A 20476-nucleotide genomic window follows, 5' to 3' on the forward strand; every position below is an offset into this window, starting at 1 on the left:
CTAGCCACTTGAGCCATAGGTGCCAAGCCAGTTTTTTTTTTTTAATAGAGATGGGGTCTCACTCTTGGCTCAGGCTGCTCTGGAACTCTTGCGCTCAAGTGATCTTTCCGCTTTGGCTCACCAGAGTGCTAGGATTACAGGGTTGAGCCACCACACCAGTCCTAATTTTTTTTTTTTTTTTTTTTTTGGAGACAGAGCCTCACGCTGTCGCCCTAGGTAGAGTGCTATGGCATCAGAGCAGCCTCCAACTCCTGGTCTCAAGTGATTCTCCCACCTCCGCCTCCCAAGTAGCTGGGACTATAGGTGCTTGCCACAATGTCTGGCTAATTTTTGGTTGTAGCCATCGTTGTTTGGTGGGCCTGGGCTGGATTCAAACCTGCCAGCTTAGGTATATGTGTCTGGTGCCTTAGCCGCTTGAGCCACAGGCGCCGAACCTCAGTCCTAATATTTTTAAATTGAGATTTCACATTCTTTTTTCATATACATGTACAATACATCTCAATTGGAACTTGTCACCTTTGAAGGCTCAGTGGCTATGTGTGGCAAGCGGCTGTTCTAGTAGACAACACAGGTCTAGGAGACAGTATTCATATTGCTCAGGATGGCTCACATCTGTAATCCTAGCAATATAGGAGGCCAAGCCAGGTGGATTGACTAAGCTCAGGAGTTCAAGACCAGCCTGAGCAAGAACAGACCCCATCTGTAAAAAAAATAGCTGGATGTTGTAGTAGGCACCTGAGTTCCAGCCACTTGGGAGGCTGAAGCAAGAGAATTGCTTTAGCCCAAGAATGTGAGGGTTGCTGTGAGGTATGACACCATGGCACTCTACCAATGGCAACAAAATGAGACTCTGTCTCCAAAAAAAAAAAAAAAAAAAAGTCCTTCATAATTTTGTTTATATAAGTAGGGTTTAAGCAACTATGTCTTCATACATATTGCACCAAGTTCCAGTAGTTTAATAAATAGTCCCCAAATTTTTTGCTTCCTGATACTACCCACTTTCATTTCTATCTATCATTCATTAGGGCATCTGACCCAAAGCATGCCTCTACCAGATGAATTGGGCTGTGGTTCTGTGAGAATGTAGCTGTAAACACTGTCCAAATATTTGGAGTTAAGGCTGAGCTACCAAATTCACATTCCAAACTTTGCTGGCAGCTGATTAGATAATTATATCCTATTCTACCACAGAAATTGAAGTGAAGATTGGGGAATGCAGGCCAATACACATTCCAAGCTCAGCACTGAGGTTTTTTTTTTAAATGAGTTTAGTCAGTTATGCTTAAAAATAGCCAACTGAATTCCTTTTTTCTTACATCTAGGCCAAATTAACAACGACACTTGTTCCTAAGGCCAAGAATGTGCATGCAAGGGTATTTTCTACAGTAAGCTTCATTTTTTGAGTTTAGTTTCAGTGTGATATTTAAATAACACAGCTTCAAAGGTGCAAACAAAAGAAGATCTCATCTCACTAATTGGGGGACTTTGCTCTCTTGGTGAACAAAGAAGCATGTGTATTCCTCTTTCAAAACTAGTTTAATACAACATAAATCATGCAGATTAAAGGGGAGGGGATGCAGATTCTGGGAACTTTCTCTCACAGTCTTGGGCACCATCTTTGTTAACGGCTCTTTCCTAGTCTATGTCCTGTGATGTATGAAAAAGACACAGAGATGCTGGATGTCCACAGAACAGCCTGAAGTTATAGCAAGGGAAAAAGTCACTTCATGCCTACTGGTAGTTTGCTGAGATCACCTTTAACCCCCTGGCCCCCAGCATGTCCCTGGAGATACAGGCACGTCTGAATGCATTCCTCATTCTGCAGCCTAATGTGACGGAGGAGTGTCTGTGCCCATGGGCTCAGCAGGGATGCTGTCCACACAGTAGGTAGGGAAGAGTTGGAAAGAGTCTCCCGGGAATTCAACTATATGGTAAAGTTGTCTAACTTCAGAGGAGCTGTAGGCTGATCCCAAATCCCACAGAACCTGAGAGCAGCAGTCAAGGCAGCCCCATTTCAGGCTACTTTCTCTTCCCCAGTATCTTACAGAGGTCGCTTATAGGGGGAGGACCTGGACAGGGTTCATGATTCTCATGAAATTCTTCCACCCTGTTGCCAGAAGGACCATACTTCCTAAAAAGAGATCTAAAGATGAGGCTGGTATTTTGGTTAGCCCTGAGGCCTTTCTTTCCTTATTCAGGTCACAAGTTATCACTCAGGTATTTGTGCCACCCCTGCATACATTTCTGGTGTCCTTCCATCTAAGAATGCATTTTACCGTAATAGCATGCATGGCATTGTTGGGTCATCTTGAGGTTTGAATTCAGTGTGCACACATGCCTGAATCTCTAGGTGTGTGTGTGACCTTGCACTCATACACGCTTCATCTTGGTACTCTTTATTCCCACTTGTCAATGATTTTGTTGCTTTTGAGAACCTGTATTAATGCAAGGAGAGTATTCTGACACCCCCAGCCAGGGTAGAAACAGAACAGCTTTGTTCTGAGTAGAAGTGTCTAGCCAGGATTCAGACATCCACTGAGTCACTGGATCTTTAAGGTCAACTTAAACCCAGACAGCTGATGATCCTATGTCCTAGTATCACACAGTTTATTGTAACCTCTGCTGCAGCTATGTAGAATATAAGAGTTCAGATAATCCAAATATCTAAAAGCAGTGGTTCTGCAAAGTTTAAAGAACTATAAATACCTATCCATACATTTAGTTTCAATTAGTATGGGGTAGGGTCCCCACCAAAAACAGCCCAGAAATTCTGATGTGCAGCTAGGGTTGAGAACCACTGATCTAGATATTTAGTTCTTGATTCCTGTCATGACAAAGAAAGCCATAATTCTGAAGCCACACAGAGTGGCAAAGAGGCAAGATGCTTCTGGGGTATCGACTGCATCACACACCACGTTTCTCCACAAAGACGGTATCAGCAATTTGGGCGAAACAATTATGTGTGACATGGAATCACAGGGAGCTTGAGACTCTGAGTCCTTCCCTCTAATGCCAGAGAGTTTCCCAGGCCCTGTGACAACCTGCAATACTTCCAGACATTTCCATACAGCCATCAAATATTGACTTTCAGTTCTTTGAGGTGGTGACCTGGATCTAAAAGACAGATTTTGGTTTTTAACGTGGTTGCTGCCCCCTGAGATAAAATTTTTTTAAAAGTAAACTTGAATCATAATGATTACTCATGGGATTTATCTTACTGCATTCATTTTTGTAAAGAAGTTCTACCTAGCCCTTTGAACCTCCAAAATGGAAACACAGAAGTACTTGTCAGCAGGTTGCAACTGTTGGTTAACTACCACTCCTCTAGGACTTCCCTCCCTTAACCAAAAACAAGCAGAAAAACGAACAACAACCAAGAAAAAGTCTATAGAGAGTAAGAGCAGTAATCTTTAATTGAACTTTCGGACAACTGTGAAGTTGTTAGGTTTTTTGTTTTTTTTAACTAATACTTGAAAGGAAATGAAAGTGTGGGCAGGATAAGGCTATAAATAAATTGTGGTCTGTTGCAAGTGAAATTCCTGGGATTCAAAAGGCTGTTACCAGTACCAACTTTTGTGCTAGAGAAAAGTTTTTTCACACATTACTTTTTTGCCAAGATACAAGATATTTCTCTTTACCGAAGATTTTTATATCCACCAACCAACCAGTGAGTATTTACAAGTATATGACTTTGACAGTGCTGAGATTTCCGAACCTTGAGTGGCACTGGTGCATTCCAGCTCTTCATGGGGTAAACTACTAAGACAGAATAGGGCTTTGGGGTACCCGGAATCTCTCCCAGCCATGTTAGATATGAAGAGTAAGGGGGATGCTCATATTTATAAACTAAAGTAAGTTTATATTTCGAGAGCACTTCCCATTGGGACTGTGCTACTGGACTGGGATTGTGATTTAATCAAATCTAGAGAATGACTATTTTTTTCCCCTACCCTAAACAATTCACATACCATTTTTATAGTATATTTCCTGTTCTGCAGGCAACCTGTTAAAAGATGACAGGACTCCCGGCAACAAGCTTAATTCGCAATATGGCTCTAAGAAAAAGCTGAAGTGGCTGGTTTGGTGGGAAGCTGATAAAATACAGTAGGAGATATTCATTTTTTAAGACCTAATCTACTCTCATGCTTCCAAGTATATCTCTGTAAAGAGAACAGACCGGCCTTACAATACATTACTATATTCCATGAAGGTCACATTTCATTCATTCATCATATTGTTCACAGTTATTTATTGGATGTCAAAATTATCTGGTTAGTCTGAAGCAACCTAACAAAGAAACTTTATAAATCTATATAATTTCTATAAATGTGACCAACCTGTGAATATTAGCTTTTGAATTACCATAATTGTCAACTACTAAGACATAATTATGAATGTTTTAGTTAATTTTGGGGGGAGCTCAATCTGCCAATTATTTATCAAGAAGAGATAAATATTTGATTTATCAAATCAAGATGTAAAAGGAGGAAGCAAAAATTACGATTTGTAACAAAAGGTACTTACTTCCTTACCTGAAATATTTTAATGCTTGGGCTTCTTATTGAATTTGGTAGTGGTAAGATGAGTTTTGTCTTTTTAAAGAAATAAGCAGTCTTCAGTGTTTTTACAGCATTGGTTACTACAGAAATTATACTTCTTTTACTTCTGGTCTTGAAGGATGAAGAAAATAAAACAAACTGAAAATACTATAATGAATGGTGAATGATGAAAGTTTTACAGTACAAAAAATAATGTGAAAAGGAAAACAAGTTTAAATATGGTTGTGTAAGAAAGTGATGAAAATAATACGAGAATGAGAATAAGCAAAATGATAGGCTGGAACATCTGGGAAGGTAAATGCAAAAACAAAGAGAAGCGTTAATTAATAATAATTTTTAAAACTTAAATTTATATCAACTGATCTAAGGATTCATCAGACCACCTGCCCCCCACCTTAAGCCTGTATTTATAAAATCTGAAAGCTGGTTAAGGCACAATGCTCTTTCTCACTCTGATTTCCCCTGAGGGTAAATCATTTAAAAACTACATGCTCATAGTATTCAAAAATCTGCAACAAGGAAACTAAAAGCCAATTCCCTGATATAATAGATAGAAAAAGGTAACCCTTAACATATCGAAATCCACCAAGTTTTATCCCCCAAATTATTATTTTTTCATAGCAAAGCACAGCAACATGCAAGATAAATTAAGCAACAGGGCTGCAGTTTTCTTAGTTGAACTCATAGATAGTTAATCTAATATCATGCTTCTGTGTATAAACCGATTTTTAAATATAAATGCATTGCGTGTCTTAAAAGCCATGCATGCTTTGGTACTTCCGTGAGTTCTCCCATGGATACAGGACACCAGGCTTGCCAGCGGGAACAGCACTGCCTGTTTTGTTTCATAAATTATCTTTCACGTGGTTAACTCTGACAAAATGCATTGGTCTGTAAGTGGCCACCGTACCTGGCCAAAGCAGCTCAGTCCAATTCATCCGGTGTGCCTCTACAAATCAGGATGGAGGAAAAATACTGGTTTTCCCTGTTCTGGAATAGTTATTACTATTTCTCTGAATGAGTGTTGCCTTCAAGTACAACACTCCTTTCCCAGTCCTGAGATTCTCCACCACAGAACTGACAGTGATTGTCTCTGGAAATAACCATCATGTTACTTTAGCTGAACCATAAAGGGGAGGCTTTCATTGGTTCTCTTTGATAGGGCTCTTGAAAAATCATGCCCTTGACTGCTGTTTTCCATCATATATTTACAGGTATCCAGCATTATTGCCTGCTTCGTTGTTATATTTATATTTTTTTAAAAGCCAGGCCTGCCAGAGCTTTTGCCTGGATTTCCTTTCCTTTTCTATTTTTATTATTATTATTTTCTTTTTAAATTTATATTAAAGACAAGGCCTCACTATGTTGCCCTGGCTGGTCTAGAGCTCCAGGGCTCAAGCCTCCTGTCTCAATCTCCCAGATAGCTGGGACCACAGGCATAAGCCACTGTGTCCGCCTCAAGAAATGTTTTAAAATCTTAACACTCAACTACTGGAAGGACCTGCTTGCAGTATGATGTGTTGGCAGAGTCATTTTGAAAAATGTTGACCTTCCATGATAATAATGAATCTTAAAAATCCTTCAACCTTTACCCCAAAACCGAGGGTGACAGTGCTAAATTTCAGAGGGGAAATGGTGACTTAGAGATTGGGGTACAGAAACCTCAGGCCTGGAGAAGGGCAGCGCGAAGGACCAGGCAGCCGGCCGGGGCTTCCCCCGCGGCCGACTCCGGGCAGGGAGGCCCTGAAGCGGGGCGCGGCCGTCTGGGCGCGGAGACGCCCCTCCGGGGACGGCAGCTCCGCGGCCAGGCCGGCCGCGCCCGGGCTCGCAGTAGGCAGAACTGTACCTGACTCACGGATATGGGCTCCTCGGCGCCGCGCTCGTCGGCCGACTTGGGCACCTCCAGGCGGTCGATGAAGGTCTGCAGCTCCTTGCGGAAGGCCTTCATCTGCGCGTTGATGCGGTAGAGCAGCTCGTGCTCGCGGATGCGGCTGCCGTCGTCCTCCTCGTCCATGAGTCCGAACAGGTCCCCGTTGGCCACGTAGATGCGCGCCTCGGTGATGATGGTGCTCGTGTCGGCGATGAGCCGGTCGATGGTCTTGCCCAGGCGCTCGGCCTCCGAGCGGATGTCCTTCATCTGCTGCCGGTCGGAGAAGCTCTTGGGCCAGGGCCCGGGCGCCGGGTAGAAGGAGCGGGTGGGCGTCAGGCAGCGGATGTTGCGCACCTCCTCCGAGTCGCTCTCGCCACCGATGGGCCCTTCGCGCTTGCGGTGCGGCGGCCGCGAGTCGTCGTCGCTCTCCTTCTTGCCCGCGTCGCTCTCGGCGTCGCTGTCGCGGGGGCTGCCGCGGATGCCCAGGTGCGAGGCCAGGTCGTAGCGCTGCATGTTGGACATGAGCACGCGGTTCTCGTACTGCAGCTGCATGACCTTGCCGCTGAGCTCGTTGATCTGCAGGCGCGCCGCCTTCAGCTCCTCCTGCAGGGCCTCGGTCTTGGCGTTGTCGTGGTGCCGCGCGCTCTCGTGGCCGCCCGACTTGTACTTGTACTTGTTGAGCTCCGCCGTGATGCGCTTGTTCTGCTCCTCCAGGTCGGCCACGTTCCTGCGCAGCAGCTCGGTCTCGTCTTCCACCAGCTGCAGATGCTGCCGCAGCTCCGACAGGGATTCGCTCTGCTCCCTCATGAGGGGGTTGGCCGAGCCATTGAAGTCATCGCCCCTCAGGTCGTCCAGCTCGGCCTTCAGGCCCCTGTTCTCCACCTCAAGTTCCACGATTTTCCTGCCCAGGATGTTGGCTTCTTCCTCCACCAGCCTCAGCCGGAGCTTGAGCTCGGCCTCCCTGGTGCTGGGAGGTCCCCCAGCTTCTCCCTTGGGCAAAGGACTGTCCAGATCCCCATAGAAGGACCTGTATTTCTGGAGCTCGTGTTCGAATCTGTCCTTTTCTTTATCAATCTTGGCCAGTTTCTTCCTCATCAAAGCAGCTTCTTCCTTAACAAACTGCAGCTGGCATTTCAGATCTTCATTGTCCTCCTCATTGTGGGGAAAAGAAAGAAAAGGACAGGAGATCATTTTTAAGCAAATCAAGACACCCGTCAAACAGGGACACCTGTGAAAGGATTTTGTTTTTCTGCAATCAAGATTTATTGACACACGGAGAGAACAGATGCTGTGTGCTTCCTTCAAATCACTTCAATTCTTTGGCAAATTAGAGATTAGGATAGGACAATATTACATCCTGGGAAAAAAGAAGGAAAAGGAATACAGAGAGAGAAAAACTGTGTTTGTCACTGTTCAGAGATTATGTGTTGTAACAGCACACAACCATTGCTGGCCATTTCAACAGAGCTCTTTTTGTTTATTTGGCTATTACTGTAATAAAGGCAAACCCTATTCACTGGAGAAAACGTGGTTGATATGCACTCACTGCCATTTAATGAACATTTCCTCCAAGCCAGATGCTGTAAAGTTCTTTACATAGATGACCTAATTTAATTTTCACAGTAAACTTAAGTTTTAAGTAAGCAAATTGTTGAGCTCTGCCATGATGCACTCCTCTTGGTCTTAAGTATTAAATTCCTAGTTTAAAGATGTTCAGTGACTTAAGGTTACCCAGCTAACAAGTGGCAGAGGACTAAGGTGAAATCTGAATTCAGGTCTGCCTGAAACTAAGGCTCAGACTCATGATCATGATGCCCTCCACATTCATTCACAGGAGAATTCTTTTAAAGGCCTTTATGGACCAGCCCGTCCATGGAGAAACTGTTAGGTATCCCATAGAGCTCACTTTTAAAGTAGGATGTACTCTCACCAGTCTGACATGGATAGAGATGGATCTTGCTGGTGAAAGGATACTGGAGTAGGATCTATCTGTAAAAGTTCCGCTTACACATTCTAATCACAACATTCAAAGCCTAACTACCAACTAAATGGAAAAGTAAGAAATGAGAAGTGGAAATCCATTCTTTCCCTGAGAGCTGTTTTAGAAGCATGTTTTTGAGTCCCAGGACATATCTCACAAAGACAAGTTCCCCAAATTTTCTTTTAAGTATGCACTTTGGGGCCAATCATGTAACGTCTATGAACTTTGCTTTCCTCATTTTTTAAATGGGAATAAATATGCCTGCCTTACACAGTACTTGGAATCACCTGTGTCTGAGATGCATTCTGGTAAAGGAGGAGCAACCTTTGGTGAGGATGGTGAGGAGAATGATGAACTTCTGTGGGAGATGCTCAGTAAATAAGGCCCAGAGCCTCTGAAATGGAAAAGATGGAGAACAGGGCACAGGTCCCCTGTCCTCCCACCCACTGATGGGAATACAGGGGGTTGAGAGCTGCTGGGTGTGCACAGGCTGAATATCACTTGCATATTAAATACTCACATCAGCCCTACAAGACCTCCCCTTTACCAGTAAGAGAGGTTTGTTCATACAGCAGACTACAAGTTACTAATGACAGAGCACAGTCTGTACTCAGGCTGATTCCAAAACTCATATTCTTTCCACTGCACATGTTGCTTCTAGAAAAGAAGCATGAAAGAAGAAAAATAAGGCAAGGCAGTAAAACCAAAGAAACCAGATGTGCTGGCTTATCTGAGAAGCACAGCCAGAAGTGAGGAGAGAGCCTCAGCAGCAACAGAGGGATGAGAATGAGAGGCTGAGTCACAGAGAGCTTTGATGGGAGAATCCGTTTCACAAGGGTAGGGGGAAGCCACCCTGCAGGAGGCTGTGTGTGGAGACCCTCCCACTAACTCAGTGAGGATGAGGCCAAGGGCATAGCACAGTGTTTAACACATTCACTGCCATGGCCAGCAGATCTCTTGACCTTTTTTGACCTAATAAAACACCATGGCCACAAAGAAAAAAAAATGTTTTCTAGTATTAAGATTTTATCATCAGAGGCATCAAAGATAACCCTAGATTTTAGAGTTTAAGTATCTCCCTGGATTGTACTGCCAAGAACAGGGATGGAGAAGGAACAAAGAACAGATGCTGTGGGAATCACATGGGCTTAAGTTTTGTAACATGCTCTCTTCGAGGTGCGTCAGCAAAAGGGTACAGAGTGGAAATATCTATCAGCAAGCATCTGTAATCTCAGGCTCAAGGTTACAAAGATCACAGCCTGGCACCTGGAGAACTCAGGTCCACAGGTGAGGACATGCAACTGAGATGCACAGAGGGGCTGAAGTTGTGGAAGTGAAGAAGCTGAAGAAGCTGAAGTTCTTGCAGTGGTCACAGAGGCAACCAGAGAGGAGAAGAAAAGAAAGGGAGATGGATAAGAAATGATCAGAGGTCTGGGAGGGGAAGTCTAAGATCATGTAGGCTGGTGATTAGAAACAATGTTGGAATTGAAAAGTGACCCAAAATATCAAATATGTTTTTACAAATAAGCTAGGTTGTATTAAAAAGTAAGAGTAGATCAGACTGGTGAGCTAGGTAGGGCTACATGGGTGGTGGAAGTCCTTGACTGCAAGGCCAGGCCTTTATTTGCTAGTAGCCCCCCCCCAAAAAATATATATATATGCATACACACACACACACACACACATATACACACATGCATATGCTGCAGTTTGATTCTAACCAAAACAGCAGTGGGTGTGACACCAGCTACAGATTGGAGCAGAGTAACACTTCATTGGGCTATGCTAAGCTAAGAAAGAGAGAAGAATATTTGATTTGTGTGTATGTGAGCTCTCTTGCCTGAAGAAATAAAAACATAACAATTATTTTAACTCTCAGACATATTCTGCATGTAATAAAGTCATTATGCATCATGAGGGAAGGAGTTACATCAAGAGAATGATGGGCACAATAATCATTTTCTTCATTTACAAAGAAATCTTCTTTAGCAAAGCCTGCTAATTTCTGCAATGCAAAGAGCTTAAGAACCCAATCTGCCAATATACCCCGTGTCCCCGTGTTACAACCTAATTTATTGCAAGCTGAATTTGGAACTGGGCATAGAAATACTGTATGTCAGCAGTTCTCAACCTGTGGGTTTCAACCCGTTTTTAACAATGGAAATACATTGTGGCATTAGGAAGGTGGAGAACCACTGCTATATAGAATTGTTTAAAAAAAATAGAAGACTGTATGGGAAATGGCTGGTCCACAGTGACAAAGCAGTAAATGTTTGCTTGTATTTTCCACAGTAAATGGCCAGAAAGAAAGATTAAAATGCTCTGAGGTATGAAGCCAGTTATTTCTTATTTTTGTGCATGTTAAAGATTTGCTCACTCACTCATAAGAAGGTACAGATGATTATGAGGAAGGGAATATAAGATAATGAAGGGTCAGTAAAAAAGTAAGCTAAGCCTGCCTTTGACTTAAAGAGCCACTACCAGAAGCGAAATCGCATTTACATATATTAACCCATTTAATCCATACAACAACTCTCTATTATGACTCCTGTTTTATAAATGAGGAAATAGTGGCACAAAAGGAATAAGTAACTTGTCAAAGGTCGTAACAGCTGGTATAGGCCAGAGATTTCAACTTAGACAACCCAGCCCTGGAGCTACAGTTCGGAATCGTGATGCAATACCGTTTCCCAGTAAATGAAGTCACTGCTGCTGGAGGAACATGCAAGGAATAGATCAAAGAAGCTGAAGCAAATTAACAAAATGAAATACAAAGCTATACGGACATAGAAGTTTGGACTATATGAAATTGCCATTTCTGTAGATCAAAATCAATAGCATGTTGGCAATGTCGTGTGGTTCAAGCAAGAAAAGGGGGACATGTACAGGCAGTCCCTAAGTTACAAACATCTGATTTACATACAAAGTAAACTTATGAACAGAAGGTATTATGGTAAATCCCTGAGTTACAAATATCTGACTGATGTATGACTGGCATTTATGAATGGAGGCTATTCCAGGTACTAGGTAAATGTACCTCTTTCAATTTAAATACAAATTTAACTTAAGAACAAACCTACAGAACTGATCTTGTTGGAACCTGGGGACTGCATGCCTATATTATACACGTGCAGGGTGCTGGACACGAGATACAGACAATGCAAAGCTGAGTAAGATGGGTGCTGTCTACAATATGCCCTGGCTAAGGTGAACACCTAAACAGGAATCAGCAGAAGGTGATGCTCGCAGTAATAAATACATGTGGATCAGTGTCCTCAGCCTTGACTGAGCAACAGAATTATTGTAACTTCATGAAAATGGACCATTTTATAATTGAGATATCCTACCGGGGACAGCCTTGATCAATCTCCTGGGGTGGGTGTTTGAAAAGTGACAGGTCGTAATCTGTGAAAATAAATGCATTAGAAATGATAGTGGGGAGTTCAAATGCCCAATGGTATACTTGTAAACATCCCAGGGAGTTCGTGCTCATGAAACAAAAGCTAGTGGACTATAAGACATCTTGACTTTCATAAGGCCAGCCCCCTGAGACACTAATGAAAGCTGTAGATGTCTTTTGCAAAAAGGTCCCCTTGAGCACATGCACGTGGAGGGGAAGTCCACCAGGCCAGGAACACACAGCTGAGAATTTGAGAATTCCTGGATTAGTGAATATTAATGAAAAAGTAAACTTTAACATAGGAAGTATAAGAATAGAACAAATATGGTTTGTTTTTTCTTCAATAAACTGTTAAATAAAGCCAACTTAAGATTTTAGAACCTGGAGCTTATCGCATCTACCCCCTAAACAAGGATGGAAAGAAAACTCATGGCAGCACGAAATGAACCACAGCCTCATATTTAGAGAGAGCTGACAAAGCGAAAGCAGAGAATGAAAAAGCTGTAGTGACACAGCACATTTGGACTTATTAAGGAAACAGGGAGAAAGGTGCAAAATAAGGTGCTATGATCTTGACATAAGACTCTCTGGGACTCTTGAAATCCTGAGGCTCACAACTGTTCTTGTACAAGTGCCAGGAGGAAAATTAACCAAGAAGAGAGTGAGGGGATAGCGGAAAAGGAAACCAATACACACTGAATATGCTAGGCTTCCAAAAAATGACTGAAATAAACTTGTCAAATTTTGAATATTGAAGTATCACTTTAATGTAATGAGAAAACACCTTGTAATAATTTTTAAAAGTACATTTTTTAAGTGCATCTGAAAGTAAACCCGGGTATTAATATGCATGTAGTTAAATAGATTCCAACTTACATGTTTAAAAGTCAGTGTCTAGCTATGTGTCAATGTCACTTCTATCTCAAATATTTCCTCGTTATTTTAACATCTCCTTCCTTACAACCATCAGCACCTTCTGGTCACCCCGAAAGCAGAGCTATTCTTTACTGTGGCTCTTTCTAAGGTAGTTAATAAAAGCACGTGTTAAGTACATCTTGTCTTTATGTTTATTGCTTTGTTCCCTTTCTTTTGCTTCTCTTATCACTGGCACAGAGAATTTCTTCGTTCTAGGGCTCTCTGAAGACATCATGAGCCTCTCTCTCCCTTCCGCCATCCCTTCCTACAACATTCCTTTCTTTACCTTCCCCTGATCCTATAGGAACAGCCATTCTTTTGACCTTATTATGAAAGAACGAGATTAACATCATGGGTACAGTTCTTAAATACGGCAGAACATAAAGCACTAATGACATGCTGCTGTATGCTTACAGTGTAAAAGTAAGTGTAACGGGGATATCAATGCTGGCTTTATCGCTGAATTCTTTACACTACCTGTATCTACAGCTACATAATTGATGTGCGTAATTTACTTTGTCTATTTGACCATTATGGTGCACAGTAGGGTGACTAGAGTTAATAATAAAGTACTGTTTCACAATAACTAAAAGAGTGGAATTGGAATGTTCTCAGCTCAAAGAAATGACGAATGCTTGAGTACCCCAATTAGCTTGTATCAAAATATCACATGTACCCCATAAATATGTATAACCATTATGTACCCATAACGATTAAAATCGAAAATTAAAAAAATTATGTCTTTACATGTAGCTTATTATATACATTTGAGGTACTTGAAATTTTATTTCTACGTACCTCTGTGGGGGTCTGTTGAGGCTTTTTTTCGGATTTCGGCAAATCTTTGCTTCCTCTTCTTTTTAAGGATAACTGAAACAAAGAAGGAATACAGTTGGCTTAATAAACTATAAGTTTAATTAAGGTAAAATGTGAATTCTATTTTGTTTTTAAGTGTGCTAATCTCCTATGATGGAACCAAGACCAAAAAAAAAAAAAAAAAAAGAGTTAGTTTAAAAATCATAAAGAGGGAAAACAATCAGAAAGGTTTAGATCTATTTTTACTGTGGACCAGGACACATATTCCAATAGAATGTAGCAGGAAATTATCTGATTAGTTTGAGATACACGTGAAAGACCGTGAATACGCAGGAAAACAGCTCAGACAAAATTTAGATCGATGACCCAATGGACTATAGAGTTGAAATGAAGGCAAATGCTTGGGAGCCTCCCCCATCACTAAAGAAGGGGGACTAAGTTATTATTTCCAGTAACACAACAGGGCGTGGTAGGGTTGCGGTGATAAAAAAGGAGGTGCTCCAGCTCAGGGAGCAGGTGGACTGGAAGCGGATTCTCTCATGGGCAAAGTACAGGAATGTGGAATTCGGGGACTTTTCAAGAGAAGCTAGAAATCTGGATCTCTGTAAAGTCTCCCCCATTTTATTGGTCACCCAAATTAAAATTCAAACAAACAATACTTTGTAAGTGGAAGAATGCATATTTAGTGCCACAATGTTTCATGGACCAGCAGATTATGATTCTCGATACTCAGTTGCGTTTCTCATGGATATAACAGGAAGGGTCTTTCTATGTAAATAATAATTCCCCACATGTACAAATCTACCATATATAAGATACTGAGCCTGAGACCCAAAGTTCTTTTAGATATTGCACCTACCCTCAGAAGGTTCACATTTAGCGTAAGAGACAGGAAAATAAAGAATTACAATATATAATTTTGTAAATGTCATGATCTGGATTCTGTGAAGCAGAAGCTGTTTTAGTTGGCATCACCGCCCTGACAGTAATAATGCTTGCCACATGGCAGCTGGTGACAAAATATTTGCTGAACCAAGGAGTTAATATGAAATCAGAGGCTCTGAAGTCAAAGTGAAGGACGGGGGTATAGACAGACAGTAGAAGCAGGAAAGGTTTTTCGAAAGAGGAAGATTCAGGAGTTTGCAAAGAACTACAAGTTAAATTCTTCACATTACTCTCTAGCCTGTATCCACTGGGAGATGAAGGCGTATGTTCACGCACAGAGAGCAGGGGACACCCTGTTGCAATGGTTTGATTCATATGAACTTGAATCTACAGAGACAAATGAATAGTCCGTGTTAAAAAAAAATAGTCCACGTAGTTATTCATTTCTAAGTTTGCTTCTAAAACTATATGAGCAATATATACAGCTTTACAGAAGGAAGCTGTATATATTGCTCATATAATTTTCTTAGAAGCAAAACCTGTGGGGACTGACTCACTGTAACTAAAAGTGACTTAGAACCTGATCAACAAAAACAGTCCCAAGAACACCAAGATACAGCAAGCAGCACAGAAAACCTGAGACTTCCCAGGTAGGCAGTACCTACAGGAAGCGCTCAGTCTGTTTTACTAAATGGTGATTGAATGCTTTTATTTGAATTCACTCCATTATATGTTGATTTAGTAACTACCAATGCATTTCATATGGTAATGCACAATTAGAAGAGCAGTGTGATCTCTGCTATTTATGGAGCTATTATTTGTTTGGCAAAGTCTATTCAGTCTGCAATTCAACACACTGTGATGAAAATGATGATAATGTAAAAATAATATTAACTTGCCCGGATCGATCACTAATTCACATCAAACATTTCACTCACATTATCTTCACTAGTTTTTTAAACATCCCTTTTAGCCTTTTACAGATGCTGAATCTAAAGCTTATGGAGGTAAATTATCCAACGCATTGGTTCTCAAAGTGTGCTCCCCAAAACAGCGTCATCTAGATGTTCGAAATGCCTAGAAAGTTGTTATGGAAAGCAAATTCTTGAGAACCATCCCAGACCCACTGGATCAGAAACTCTGAGGATGTGGCCCAGCGATCTATGAGTTAATTTGCTCTCTAGGTTGTTCTGATGCATATTAGAATTTGTAATGGTCTACAGTTACTGCTTGGTAAGTGGCACAAGCAAATAGTGACCTATGTCTCTCTGATCTGCAACTGTCATCTAGAAGATCACCAACAAGAAAGTCTGGAGCTAGAGATGGTTCGGGAATCTAGGGATAATTTCCAGAATGAAATATCTTACCTGGAATCCAGTGATGAATGGCAGCCAGTGACAGGTGGAGAGAAGGGGAAGGGAAGCAAAGAGGACTCCAAGTAGAAAAACCATTTCTGGGTCACAAAGAATTTCAGCTGGGGTATAACGGAGTGTGAGGAAAAGAGTGATGTGAGATTTTCTCAAAGCATAAATCAGATCTTAAAGAACATCCAATAAAATTTGAATTTTATCTCACTCAGGTCAAATTATCGTTGTAAACTCATTTAGGATCATGAAAGGACTTTAAGCAAGGAGTGTCATAATGAGACTATCATGGAAGACAAGCAACAGGCAGGAAGGTGCAGGACAAATCGCCATGAGGTAAGAAAGTGATAGGCAAACATTGTCTTCTAATTCTGAAAAATGTTATTTATATTTCATTCATTCCACAGATATTTGTTGAGGTTCTGGTATACATGTGGTTCTGGATACTAAACACTTATGACTAAGAAATGTTTTACTTTTTCCTCAAAGAGCTAACTGTTTATGATAAGAAAGATGCAATTAGCTGAAACAGAAGACAGAATTGATGAGGGGCAATAAATAAAGAACAAAGGACTAAGAGAGGAAAGGAAGAAGCTGATCCCACATGGGAAATCGGAGAAAAGTATCCGAGTGAACTGATGTCTGAAAGATGTGCAAAATTTCATCAGAAACGAAGCTGAGCAACAGTTTTAGGAGTAAAGATACGGAGGAATGAGTGTGCCTGTAAGGTGCATGGACAGCTGAAAAGAAATGAAGGAGGTAGGGTCTTTGTAGAGATTCAGTGGAAGATGACCCTGAAAATATTGAGGTCAGTTTGTGGAGCTGAGAAATTTAGACGTTATCCTGTGGGCAATGTCAAAATGAGACCTATAAATTAATATAGGAGAAAGGATGAAACTAGGACATTCTTTCCTAAGAGGAATTTTCTATTTTCCTTTTATTAAATATCATTCAAGCGGCGGTATTAAACTCAAGTAAAGATCTAAAAAAAAAAAAGTTTCCCCTGGAATAAAGGTACATTGCTTTGAAGGTGCCTCTAGGCCTATGAGTACCTTCAAATATCACATTTAAATTTTCAATAACTATTTAATCATCTTTTCATAGCCCAGTAAGTTTTTATAAATTTTCTGACAATTATGAAAGATGACAGATTCAGATGGTTAGAGAAAGTCAGAGAAATAATCTAAGTCCAAACGGCCCCTCTCCTGTGAGGATAAACGGGTGTCACCTTCCTCCTCGTCAACCACCCCCACCTTAGACGGTTCCCTAGACAAATATGTTGGAAACATTTCTTGTTTACTTCTTAATTCTTTGCATTCCCAGACTCCGCCTGTCCCAAAGAAACTGCTGTTCTTTTTTATCATGCGAAGGCCTGGAATCAGAAAGCTTTGCCAATAATTCTGTTTGCACAGCAGTGATATAAAATGGATTGTTTGTGTTCTAAAAATGTTTTTGAGATTGCCGTTTTCAATTGAAATTTGGTCCACTTTGGAATAGGGACCAAATTTTTGATTACTTCAAATTACATAACAGAGAATAACATGATTAAAATGCTACCAAAATGTATATAAATGTCCCCTATGTTGTTGATAAAGTTAAAGAGAGATCCATTTGTATGGTGACTAAATCGAAAGGAAATTATAGATGTATTACAACTGAGGATTTATTGAGGACTAAATATGCGCCATGCATTTTCCTAAGCACTTTAAATGTTTTTATTCATTTAATCTGCCTTAGGAGTTTGACACCATTATCTGAAGCACACAAAAATAAACTAGTCAGCTAGAAAGTGTTAGCATCAGGATGCAAGTTACCCAGTTTCAGAGTTCTCACTCCGAACAACTTAATTATACTGTTACCCCAAAGGAAAAAAAAAGTGCCATTTAGAACATACATTCTTTCTGAGCGTGTCCTTCTCCGTGGTTACAGAGCGTGACTGCGTGGGTCTGTGGTGCTAGTTTACACAAACTACACACGTTCAACGGATTTTGGATTTTCAACATCTAACCAGCAGAAGTGACACACACACACTTACTGGTTGTCACGGTCAATCTCTAAGTGCCTGTGGCCTCAAGCCAACATTGGAAAGGAGGCCTGGGTATGGCTGACTGAAAGCCAGAGGGAACTGAAAGAGGCCGAAGCTAATTCCAACCTCTCTTGGAAGGAAACAGGGGGGCGCTTGTTCCTAGGTGTCTATATCCTAGACACTTCAGCAAAGAGATGGGCAGAAGCAGGACAGGTGAGGTGCTTGGGACTTCATTCTCCACTCTCTCCCCACAAGGATGAGGCAGGATCCCAAGCTTTAACTAAGGCATGATTTGGGGGGGCCAGAGGAGAATGTGGGTGAAGAAGAGGCAGACACCAGACTGATCAGGCTGGGTCGTTCTTCCCTGCAAAGTCCTCCAGCAGTTTTCTATTTGCTCACAGCCAGAGCCACATGTTACTAGGGCATCCCAGACCTTGGCTTCACACTAGATTTACTCTGGTAACGTTTTATAAAGACTTTACTAGGCTTCAACCCAGACGCATTAAGACAGATTTTGGAGTTGGGCCTAGGAATTTCTGCAAAGCTCCTAGGGTGAGTACACTGTGTAGGGAACTGTGAACCACCTCCCTGCTGTACGCAGTCCCTCGCCTCTCATCCCATACAGGCGCTCCAACCACACTCCTCCCCACTTTCTTTGCTTTTGTGTCACAGACATTCCTGAGTCATTCAAACATGCCAAGCAGGAGCCTGATTTGAGGACTCTGGGCTGTGGTTTCCTCTGCCTGTGACCTCTGCCCTGTAATCTCTCGTGACCTGTCCCACAGTTTCTTCAGGGTCCCTAATCAGAGAGACCTTCCGTTTCATATAAAATAACCAGTACTTCCCCCATTCTCTCCTTCCACACACTCCTCGTCTTCCTAACCCTGCTTTTGTTTTTCTCCAAGCTCCTTTCACCATCTGACTGGTGTCCTTGATGTTCCACGTCTGTCTTCTCATTCTGCAATGGGAGCCCGGGGAGCAGCAGGCTCTCAGTTTGGGTTCTGTGACAGCATAGCCCCTGCTCTCAGAAACACACCTGGCCCAAAGCAGTCACTCAGCCAGTATCAGCAGAATGAGGAAGCAGCTATACTTCCGTCTTATTTCTTACGTAGTTTTGTTTTGGAAGCATTACTAAAAGCTGACAGGTGGTTAAAATATACACATAAATAAGAGTCCATTTTAAAAGGTCCACACAAAAAGTGCCCTTTAAATCTGGAAAAATCGAAATGTCTCAACCTTTTCAACGAAGAGACTAAAGAGCAAAAACTGTAGGCGTTGAAGAGTTTTTAAAATGGGACCTATCACCTACAGCTGGCCTCTGTCTCTGTGAATCCCACACCTGCAGAATCAACCAACTGTGCATTGAAAATATTTGGGAAAACAAGCAATAAAAATAACAATGTAACAATAAAGGCCAATGCAAATAAAAATGCAGTGTGACACTATTGACATAGCATTTAGACTGTATAAGCAATCGAGAAAAGATTCAAAGTACGAGTACACTACCTGATTCTGTGCTTTGCATCTTTGCTCTTCACAGACGCTGCATGGTTTACAAATTGACACCCCTGCACTGAGTGGGCCTGTCGGTGCCATGTCAACAGCATGTGTTTGCTTTCTGGCCCTATGTCACATTTTAGTAACTCTCACATTATTTTAAATTTTTTTGTGATTATTATTATATCTGTTCCAGTAATCTGTGATCACTGCAGATTACTACTGCAGTAATGGATCATTGATGGATCATTGATGTTACTACTGCAATTGTTTGGGGGCACCATAAACCACACTCATATATGACAGTGATTTAATCAATAAATTGTGTGTGTGTGTGTGTGTGTGTGTTCAGACTGCTCCCCCTGCCATTCCCCTACACCTTCTCCTCAGGCCTCCCTGTTCTCTGAGACACAATAATTAATAACCCCTATGATGGCCTCTAAGTGTTCAAAAGAAAGGAAGAGTAACAAGTCTGTTACTGTAGAAATCCAAAAGCTAGATCAAAAGCTGGAAATGATTTACACTTAGTGAGGAAGGCATCTCAGAACTGAGATGGGTGGAAAGGGAGATGGCTCTTGCACCAAACGGCCAAGTTAAAATGCAAAGGAAAAGTTCTTGAAGGATACTAAAGGCACTACTCCAGTAGACACACAAATGATAAGAAAGTAAAACAGCCTATTGCTGACACGGGAAAAGTTACAGTGGTCTGTTCAAGGGGTGCCTGTGAATGAGAGGATAGGCGTAAGTTATAGGCAAATACCACAGCATTTTAAATGAGAGTACTGAGTGACCATGGATTTGGGTATCCATGTGGGTCTTGGAACCGATCCCCCTGGCACCTCACAGATACTGAAGGTGACTGTACCTTCATTCTGTTTTAATGCTTTGCCTAATTTCTACTAATCCATTTTTATTAGTGTCATAAATTAAGATTCTGGTTCTCCAAGTCATTTTGTGAGGGATATCTGCTTCTCACATTCTTATGGTTTATTTGCCGTTGTGGCTTCTACTCATCAGCTCCCCTCCCATAATTCTTTTTTTTTTTTTTTGAGGCAGAGTTTCTCTTTGTCACCCTTGGTGGAGTTCCTTGGTGTCAAAACTCACAGCAACCTCAAACTCTTGGGCTCAAGCAATCCCCTTGCCTCAGCCTCCCGAGCAGCTGG

General features: G+C 41.7%; 2 protein-coding genes across 2 annotated transcripts in view; both read right to left on the reverse strand.

Moving 5' to 3' along the window:
* KIAA0408 (KIAA0408 ortholog) overlaps positions 1–5859 on the reverse strand; it is a 33771-nt gene extending 27912 nt beyond the window's left edge. Inside the window, exon 1 of the mRNA XM_012805147.2 lies at positions 4533–5859. The gene's annotated coding sequence lies outside the window, so the exon portion shown is untranslated. The remainder of the gene's footprint in view (positions 1–4532) is intronic.
* The window catches only part of SOGA3 (SOGA family member 3), a 45029-nt gene continuing 29267 nt past the window's right edge, over positions 4715–20476 (reverse strand). The window contains exons 5-7 of the mRNA XM_012805143.2: positions 13524–13595; positions 6406–7581; positions 4715–4845 (exon numbers count right to left, since the gene is read on the reverse strand). Of these exons, the coding sequence (XP_012660597.1) occupies positions 4735–4845; positions 6406–7581; positions 13524–13595 (1359 nt within the window). The 3' untranslated portion in view covers positions 4715–4734. The remainder of the gene's footprint in view (positions 4846–6405; positions 7582–13523; positions 13596–20476) is intronic.

The sequence above is a fragment of the Otolemur garnettii genome, unplaced genomic scaffold (genome assembly GCF_000181295.1).
Source record: "Otolemur garnettii isolate 467f Iridium unplaced genomic scaffold, OtoGar3 scaffold00002, whole genome shotgun sequence".
NCBI classification, from domain to species: Eukaryota; Metazoa; Chordata; class Mammalia; order Primates; family Galagidae; genus Otolemur; species Otolemur garnettii.